The 9,991-nt window shown below is 43.1% G+C and overlaps 1 protein-coding gene across 3 annotated transcripts in view; it reads right to left on the reverse strand.

Annotated features, from left to right (window-relative positions):
• PPM1H (protein phosphatase, Mg2+/Mn2+ dependent 1H) overlaps positions 1 to 9,991 on the reverse strand; it is a 284,632-nt gene that overhangs the window by 48,080 nt on the left and 226,561 nt on the right. For all 3 annotated transcript variants that reach the window (XR_499243.3, XR_012094526.1, XM_008003881.3), the window contains exon 7: positions 1,731 to 1,794. Coding sequence is in view for 1 of the 3 variants with exons in the window: in XM_008003881.3 (XP_008002072.1) it covers positions 1,731 to 1,794 (64 nt within the window). In the remaining 2 variants the exon portion in view is untranslated. The remainder of the gene's footprint in view (positions 1 to 1,730; positions 1,795 to 9,991) is intronic.

Genomic DNA, 9,991 nt, shown 5'->3' on the forward strand with positions numbered 1-9,991 from the left:
TGGTGTCTACCAATAAAAGCAAAATGGAGACATGGTGCCTTTTAAATAGGCCATCAGGTACACGGACAGAACTTGCCACCTGCCCATCACAAGACCATCAAGCTTAAATTACCTGAAATGCTTAAGGAACATGATGTTTTGGTGAATTGAACTTTACACTAAAATTAGAAAAGCCTTGCTCCTTCACATCTTATTGCTGTAAACTTCTAAGAATACATCATTCTATTTTCCTGTTGTACTAAGGAAAGTATACTGAACATAACTAAACAGCTTATTTAATACTTATGCATTTATGTCAGGTACCAGGCTAGACAGGAACTAGAGATACAGGGATAACAGGATGTTCTCCTGACTTTACTGGAACTCACTGGATATTAAAGGGTAATACAGAGAATCTCTGCCCCACAAAGAAATGGAGCTGCAGGCATAGGTCATTAGGCTGAGTAATACTCATTAATGGTGCCCATTGTACCGAAAGGCACAAATATTTATATCAGAACAGTGCCTATTAGCCCTGACATGATTCTTAACCAGAGACAGTGATTTGAAGGGTGTTCATTTTCATGAATCGGGTGTGTTTGTTTAAAAATGATTCCTACATGGATCAGATATTTGTGTTTGGTATTCATCTTTCTGTTGAAATGTATTTTTCCATTGAAATCACTGCTGGCCTACACTGAGCCCAAAACCTAATCATGTTTGTTTTTGTGCTCTTGCTCTGACACACACACAGACTCACTCACTCTCTCTCTCTCTCTGCCCACGGAAGGCATCCTTTGGTTTTCTTGTGAGTCATTTCTTCTTGATAAAAACTATCGAATGCTGGAAAAAATATCAGTTGAAGACTCTTCTCAATGTGACCACATTTTTCACTTGGAACGCTTCACACCGAGCTGAAATGTATTAGCGTTCCGAGGAAGAATGCAATGATTCAGATGTTTGTTCTTACTGGGAAATAGATTCCAAGCTTCTCTCCACTCCAGGATTTCAACCTCCTCCAGGCCTTTGCTCAGAGACCACTTTGAGCAAAGCCTTTCTTTGGTTCAACAATGTGCTGTTCAGTGCTGGATTCTGACTGGAACCCTGGGAGCTCATGATGGTCTTTGTTACCTTACTCTGGGCTCTGGTTGCTGTGACCCTATAGTCTAATTACGGTGAAGCTTTGGACTCTCTTCCATGGCGCAAGTGGCGAACAGACTTGCAAAGGCTGAACTTCCATGGTGGAGTCTGAGACCGCGCAAAGCAGATAGAAAGCCACGGCGCCACACACGCGGCTGCCCCTCGCTTGGCTGCGTGATCTGCCTGAGCTGTTTTAACCGCATGGTCCCAGCTGCCTCGTCTGCCAGATGGATATAACACAGCCAGCTTGACCTGCCTCCTTGCTTGTTTTCAGATATAAATGAGATGATGTGTGTGGAAGTGGTCATGTTTAAACACTGTAAAAAGTTACTCAAATGGATTGGGAAGGGGGACGTTATTTTCACAAAATTGGCTTAAGTCCGTTGTGCTCACTGCCCACCTCCCACCCCCACCACTCCTTGGACCCTGAAGACAGGAGGCCTGAAGGATGATGGATGGGATATGCTTTCAAGCTGTCAAGGCTATAAAATCACAAGCTGCTGAGTGGAACACACGGACTGCCACGGGCTATGTGGAGCCTCGCGGGCTACGTGGAGCGAAGGCGGGACAAAGCCCTGTCCTCTCCACCCAGGGGAAGCACACATGCCTACCTTCTTGCCTTCTCCATATATAAGGGGGAACTTCAAGTCCTCATCCTCAATGGTTTTGTATGCCCTGTAGGGGGATAAACAACATTTTAAAAAAGGTTTGCACTCAATTAGTGACCTGCTGCCCTGACACCGACTGCTAGGGATTTCATTTTCCCTGAGACCCCAACCACTCACCACACTGACTACCTCTTTCTTTATAGGGAGTTGTTCTCCCTACATAATTGTGTGTGTGTCTTTTACCAAACCAGAAAATACTGTCTTCATATGCTTGCAGAGGGAGGAAATAAGTTGGCATATGCATAATTAGCAAAAAGAGGAGATGCGTTTCTGGCCTTAGGGTCTGTGTAATAATGAAGTGACCCAGCGACAGTATTCTCATCATGAATCCAAAACTGCAAGACACAGCGGCGCTCAGAGATGAATGGAGTGTGAACCGGCTTCAAGAGCCAGCTCTCACCTTCAGGGGTTGTTTATACCAAAACAGCCTTGTACTGCTATGGCTGGGGAAGAAATCTTTAGAGCTTGGTTGTCGTCTATATAATATGCAAGGTTGGTAAAACATTCTTTGTTTCACAATAGCTTTTAAATAGCTGCTCAATACACAGAAAGAACCTTCAGTTTATGCCTCAATGGTTTATTCCAGATAGGGTCCGCCAGATGCCACGGCCTACACAATGGAGGTGGGTAAGATGAAAGGGACAGAGCTGATGAAGACCATGCCTTGCAAGTTTGCTTATAACCAAGTTCAAAAACAAACAAGTGAACAAACAATTATTAGCCCAGTTACAGCTGTTTATCACCTTGAGCATGTAGCTTGACCTTTTTCAGTCTCAGTTTCCTCATCTGTACAATGAGGCTAATACACAGAATACCAAGAGCTCAGTAAAGAACCTGCACTTAGTAAGAGCCCACTTAGTGGCAGTTATTACTAATACTTAGTAGATAATTAACACTTGGCATACCAGTTCCCCTTTCTGCAAAATGGGGATAGCACTGTTCATAACTTCAAATATGTTATTTAAAAGACTAAGTAAAAGATGGCGTAGGTTCTGCTGAGTTAGGTGCTATAAGTAGATGCTTTTCTACAATAACGTCTCCTGAGTACATTAAAAATCCTGATTTATTAAATGGCCTGACATTCCTGGATACACCTAGGCTGCCTGGGAGTGAATCTGAAATCAAATTTATGGAAGCTCTTGAGGTACAAAAGAAGGTAACTAAATTTCAAAAGCATGGAACCCCAAAGTTAAAGCAGGTCCATCCTCAGGAAGTTACTTAGATAAGGTGTCCTTCCCCTGGGTGGAGAATCAGTGAGGTTTTGGCACCAGATGCGCCTGAGCTGGAGTTCGGCATTGACTTTGGTACAGTCCTGCGCAAGTGGATGTGCTCTCAGGCCCTCAGGATCCTCGTTAATCAATTAGGGCAAAATCTGGGGCTCGTTCGTGAGATTATGGCAAAGATTAAAACGGGGAAACGAACGTGGAGAGCTTAGGAGGTAGTTAGCGCTGCGCCTGGCACAACAAATGCTGCTGCTGCTGACTGAGCCCAGAGGTATTCTAGGAATTGAATTTTCAAACAAGGAAATACACTGTTTCCTTCCCCCAAATCTACCAAATTAACACAAAGTGCAAATAACCACTTTGATGTTTTTACATACTCACAAGAGCTTTTTTAAACACTGTGGTGTATGAGTTTTGGGGGGAACAAATAAAGCTATTATTAGAAGAATGAGGACTTTTTAAAACTTTCCAGGTGATTCCAATGTGCAGCCAAGGTTGAGATCCATTACTGTAGACCAAGCATCAATTAGCTAACATTCAAAATGATTCATCAATTAGCCCCTTATCAGCCTGACCCTTAAGACCACAGACTCTGTGGCTCAAGGGGAGGAGGAAAATGGCCCAAGAAAGGCCTTGAGATGAACATGAATGGGGACTGGGGACCCCATGTGGAGAGGGACATGTGGACAGTGAAGAGACAAGCCTGCACAGAGAGGGGGCAGCAGTGGAGACCAGATGCAGAAAGGGGCTGGGCCTCAAGATCCAGGCACAGGAGGAGCCTGGATCTGGTGTAGAAGAGTTAGGTCTATGGCTAGACAGTCACAGGAATTAAACAGAGGCAGAAGGCTGCAGCTCTAGAACCAATGACTGGGTATTACCTACAGCTTAATAGAGACAGGCGAAGAGCACTCTTAACAGGCTTAGAAAAGTAGTAAGAAAACTGCTCTATCACAAGCCAGGTCATTGATTTCTCACATGGCAGAGTGTTGCAGGAGCACGAAGTCCACGTCTCACAACTCTGAAAGACACACACTTAGAGCTGTTACCCACAGGACCAAACCAACTGCAAATTTTAATATTATATGTTAGCTTCTGTTTATCTTCAGGAACAGCAAAACATTATAAATAGAAACAATGGTGGAAAAGGAAGGTTTATTCTGCCCTGCCAGTGTTGGTTTTCAATCAACTATGAGCACTCCCTCTCCCCCAGCAACTAAAGACAAGGGGGAAGAACACCAATGAGGAAGAAAAGTACAACCCCCTTTCCCCCTCCATCTTTCTGAATCCTAAGCGCAGATCATCATATAAAGTTAAGTGGACTTCCATCCATAGTTACAGAGCCTTGAGTAATAAAGTATAAAACATAGTACTCAAGAGTTAAAACTGGCAACTTGATTAGAGTCTGTATAAATTAATAATAGCTAATAGTAATCACAGCAGCTATGATTTACTGAGCATCTTCTACATGCCAGACACCAGGCTCTGTGCTGACTTATAGGATCTAAAATCTCTCAATGGCCTTGCAATGTCCTGTCTTAGAGGAGAGAACTGAGCCCAGAGAGGTTCAGTGACTCCTCCCAGATCAAAAAGGTGGAGTGGCCTTAAAACTGGACTTGGACTTTTCCAGAAAACATGACAAAGAAATGTGATATCAGGACTTAGCTTTGGGAATTTCTCATTGTAGTCCAAGAGTCTGAAAGAAGACCATTATTGTCCACTTTCTTTGGGTGACCAGCTGATATCTGATGAAGAAAAGAAGACTTCTGGCAAAAGAGGAAGGGGAATTTTCTGTGTGAATGGCAAAAGAACAAAAGGGGATCATGTTTGTACAAAACCAGTGGCTACTACAGTACTGGGTCTACAGGGAAGAAGAGAGGAAAGTCAGTAGAAGTGATGGTCCATGTTCTTTTTCTTTCTTTTTTTTTTTTTTTTTTGAGACGGAGTCTCGCTCTGTTGACCAGGCTGCAGTGCAATGGTGCAAGCTCGGCTCACTGCAACTTCTGCCTCCCAGGTCCAAGCGATTCTCCTGCCTTAGCCTCCCAAGTAGCTGGGATTACAGGCAAGCGCCACCATGCCCAGCTAATTTTTGTATTTTTGTAGCGATGGGGTTTCACCATGTTGACCAGGCTGGTCCTGAACTCCTGACCTCAGGTGATCTGCCCATCTCGGCCTCCCAAAATGCTGGGATTGATCCATGTTCTTAGACCTGCAGCTGCTTTTCTGGCCATCTCACCAGAAATGAGTGACCACAGAGTCAACCAAGCCCTCTCCCACAGAGAACAGACCTTCCTCAAACTGCTCTCAGTTTAAGGAGGCCATCTAAGTTCTGGCCCACTTGGAAAGCCTGTTTTATATTATAGTCCATGTCAAGGCTATCGGCCTGAATTTATGCTTCCAGCTTGTCCTTGGTTTCCTTCTTTCTCATTTGGGGGAAGATAGGAGAGTGAAGCTTGAGACCTCCAAGACATGGAGGTACTTTGAATTTGAGATGAAAAGAGTGTGTCCAGTCATAGAACCAATTCTTCTACACCAGATCCTAAGATTTTTGAAATCCTAATTAAATTTTTAAGAACTAGCCCCCCAAACAAATCACTCCCTAGTTTTACAGTAATATGACTGACCAGAGATTATATTATTTGTTACAAGATAGCAATACTGAAAGGCTTAGGAAAGATTTTCTAGACAAACTCTTATTAATATTTTGGGCCAATTCCTTAGTGAGTATTTATGAGGCCAACTGAATCATTTTTTTAGATGAGAAAAAAAAATGCAAGGCTTAAAAGGGTTGCTAAATTCTTGGCTTTCCCTAACTGAGAGGCATTATTCTCAGAAGTTTCCATTAAATTCTTTTTTAAAGTAATAGTTTCCTTTGTAATGTTGATTGTGCAAAGCTGTAAAAACAAGCCACTGTTGGTTTGGACCTACTGGAAGGAGCAGTTCAGCATTAAGACTGAAATGCCACCAAGTCAGCTGTACCCCAATAGGAATCCCTTCTACAATACACCTAACCTTGGTTCCTGGCCTCTCCTGAATGGACTGTCACAGATGTCACTGTCCTAGGAGTTTAACCGGACTTAATGTCAGCCCATTCCATTGGAGAACAGCTCTGGGAAATTCTTTCTTAAACTGACCCAAACCCACTGGCCCATCTGGAAAAACAGACTATGAAATAAATCCAGACTATTTTCTGCTTGAGAGCTCTTCAATTGTTTAAAGAGAGCTATCTCAAGGTTTCCTTTTCCTTAGTTCTTTCAACTGTTCTTCACAGGACCTGGGGGATCCTAACCACTGTAGTCCCCATGCGTCCAACAAACATTAACTGAGCACTGAATACTGGTATGGTAGTGGCCCCTAGGGTCTTTCTGGTTTGCCAGTGTCCTCAACAAATGGTACCTGTAACTGAAAACACTTACGATGTGGTCCAAATAATAAAAAAAATTATTACTTTTTTTTTATTTGGACCTTGCATTTTTTTAAAATTAATGAAGCTATTTCCATTATGTGTATTTTTTTGGGGGTTACATGTGGAGACTCTGAATGAAAACAAATGAAAAACCCCAGTCCACAAGAAAAAAGACCTTTTTTTTCTCATGTTTTTTTGGCTCATGGTCTCCTCTAGTTTATAATGACATACACAATAGATATTTTATGCTGAAGGAAGGACTCCATTGCCCTTATTAATTTTATCTTGTTAGTTTCAGTCCATTGTTCCAACCCACTGACAACTTCCTGAATTCAGATCCTTTCATCCAAAATATCAGCTCTCTGTCTATGCTATTTCATGTTAAATCTGATAAGCAGCACTGCCACCTTCATCCAGATCACTGAAAAAATTGCTAAGTGGAATCATTAGAGACCTTCCTCCAGGCCAAGCTAACCACACAAGGGGGGTGGCAACATTTCAGGCATGTGAAGGAAAGTTTGTGCACTTCAAAAAAATCATATTCAGCAGTATTCTTTTTCATGAAAATGAAGAACCTATCAATTTCCTTTTTTATTTTTATTTATATTTATTTATCTGAGATGGAGTTTCACTCTTGCTGCCCAAGCTTAGGTGCAATGGTGTGATCTGGGCTCACTGCAGCCTCCACCTCCTGGGTTCTTGGGATTCTCTTGCCTCAGCCTCCCGAGTAGCTGAGATTATAGGCACATGCCACCACGCCCGGCTTATTTTTTGTATTTTTAGTAGAAATGGGATTTCACCATGTTAGCCAAGCTGGTATCCAACTCCTGACCTCAGGTCATATGCCCGCCTTGGCCTCCCAAAGTGCTGGGATTACAGGCGTAAGCCACCACACCCGGCAATTTCCTTTTTAATACAAACAACAGATGATATAAAGCTCAGCAGAATCTTGTCTGGTGGAGAAGCACAGAAGACAGACTCAACAGTAGAGGGTGGACAATAAGATATTAATATTTAAAGAGGAGGTGTTTAGGATTTAAAAAGGTGTCAACACTGATCCAGATAGACACTGTCCTCATGGATTTCAACTCTCCTGGAATAGCTCTTGGGCTATGAAGCAACTTAACTGAACCATTATCCACTCAGTATTTCTCCATCTTGTCCAAAAGGCTAAGAGAAGAAACAATCAGATTTCTTACAAACTCAGAATGTATCTATGTATACAGTATTCGACCAACCTAGAAACCTTACCCAAAAAGAACAGATTACTAACTGAGCCTGACTTGTTGAACCTAAGCTGGCTCTCCTGCTTATATCACCTCCAGTGGACGCCGTTCCTTCAAATCCCTCTTGCTCCTAAGGCACGTGAGTGATGCTCATAGTTCCGACATCAACCCCACCCTTCTAGGCTGAGGCTCTCTCAATGCCCTTCTGTCAGCCCCTCCATCTGCCTCATATCCCCCTCCCTTACCCACCAGCCTTTCAGGACATTCTCCCACCTGCCTCAATGACTTCAGCCTAGGTTCGGATTGCTTTTCCACTCTTTCCAGGATGTCATTCTCAGCATTTTCTTAGAATTTGGTGGTGCTTTTGGATTCCTGACTTTACAACTCCTAGCCTACTTCCTGCTGACTTTCTTCTCTGTTCCCCATCATCACCCTGGTCATGTGGCCTGCAGCAAGAACACCCTGCACCTCTGAGATTCCCATTCCAATTCTGAATCATTTTCCCTCTCTCACTCCTTTGTTGAGGCTCTCAGGCCAGTTTCCCTCCTTGGTCCTGCTATTCTTACTACCTTCTGGCTAAACACGTTCCTGATCCTGTCTCCATCTGTGGCAAAGCTTTTTGATACTTTTCTTTGCTAGAACTTGTCACCTTCTCGATTTTCCAGTAACAAAACAAGGATTGAGTATTTTGCCTATTAACATTACGCCAAATACTGTCATCTTTACCTTTCAAACAAATCCAGAATCCTCAGATTTCAACGCCTTCCCTGCTGTCATAGCCCTAGCATCATATTTCTTGCCTACATTATTGGGATGGATCCATCAGGCCTCTGTGCAATGATTCAGGCAAGAGGCAATGGTGCTAGGATGATGTCACCAGGCGGATGGCAGTGAGGGTGTTGAAAACTGTTCTGATTTGTCCCTTACTCCTGTTCTCAGAGCAACTGGAGTAATTATTTTGGAATGTCAGGTCACGTCATTACCCTACTCAAACCCATCAAAGGTTTTCCATTGCACTCTAAATAAAAGCCAAGTAACCAGATGGTCTTCTTTAACATTGTTCCTGTCCCCCAAATGTCCTAGTCCCCTTTCCTGCTTTATTTTTTTCCATAGCATCCACCACCACCAAACATTTAAAGAATTTTACTTCTTTACTATGGTTATTTCTTCTGTTGCTTCTTCATGCCCTTTAAGTTCTATGGGGATAGCTACCTGTGGCATCTCCTATACGTAGAAGCGTGCTCAACATATAATGGGTACCCAATAAATATTTGGTTAAGTGAGCAAATTAATACTACCTTCCCTATGCAGAGGCTTTATTTGTATTTTCTTGTTCCATAATATATTTGCAAAACAAAAGCAAAGAGCCTCCTTGTTCAGCTGCTTTCTAAGTCTGGCTATGCTGTTCCTACTGATGCTCACTCACAAGCACCCCTTTCCCACCTCTGCCCTAGCGGGCTAGGTGCTGTCCTTACAGGCTCAGACATTCTCTATGAATATCTGAACTCAAGATCCCCATGCAGCCACACCCGATGCCCTTTTACTCTAACGAGCAGCAGTTATAGGACTTCTTCACCATAAACATACTTTGTCTTTGTGGCAATTTTATACATCCCTTCAGCAAAGCTTTGCTCACACTGTCCCCACGGCTGGGAGGCCTGCTGGCAAATCTCCCACATTTCTCTTTTAATCCACAAGCATCACTCTCCAGCTTAAAGTTCTCCATTGAATTCCCCTCATCTTAAAATAGAATCCAATGATGAAGCTCTCCATGATCTGGCCTTTGCACTCTGACATCTTCGATCACTCCGATGCGCTCTCGTAACACTGGCTTTCTTGTTTTTTATGACATGCCAGGGGGCCTGGTCATTCCTTCTGTCTGGGCCAGTCTTCCCTTTGATCCTGCCATGCTGGCTCCTGGGTATCACTCGGAAAGGCCTCACCTGACCACTCATCTAGAAGTCCAGTGTTCTCTGCTCCTGCTCATCCTGCTTCAGTGCTTCAAGCACAATCTGAAATGCTCTTAATTTGTTTACCTTCTGTCCCCACATCCTGCACATCAGCTCCATAAAGGCACAGACTTTCTTCCTATGTACCTCTCTATCTGTGTATCTACAATTGTGCAGGCATATGGTAGACACTAGCCAAATGGATGAATGAATGAACGAGGCCTGGCATGTCTCCCTTAGCATGTCAGTTTCTCTCTAAAGATATCCCCCATTCACCCTGCCTTAATAGCTAGCTTTTCTATGGCTAACATTCATGGCTGCATTCCCATTGCTCTGACATATGCTCACCTATTTATATTAAAATTTCAAGTTCCCTTTATTAGTATATATACAAATAGTTATA

Source organism: Chlorocebus sabaeus, chromosome 11 (genome assembly GCF_047675955.1).
Source record: "Chlorocebus sabaeus isolate Y175 chromosome 11, mChlSab1.0.hap1, whole genome shotgun sequence".
In the NCBI taxonomy this organism is placed as follows: Eukaryota; Metazoa; Chordata; class Mammalia; order Primates; family Cercopithecidae; genus Chlorocebus; species Chlorocebus sabaeus.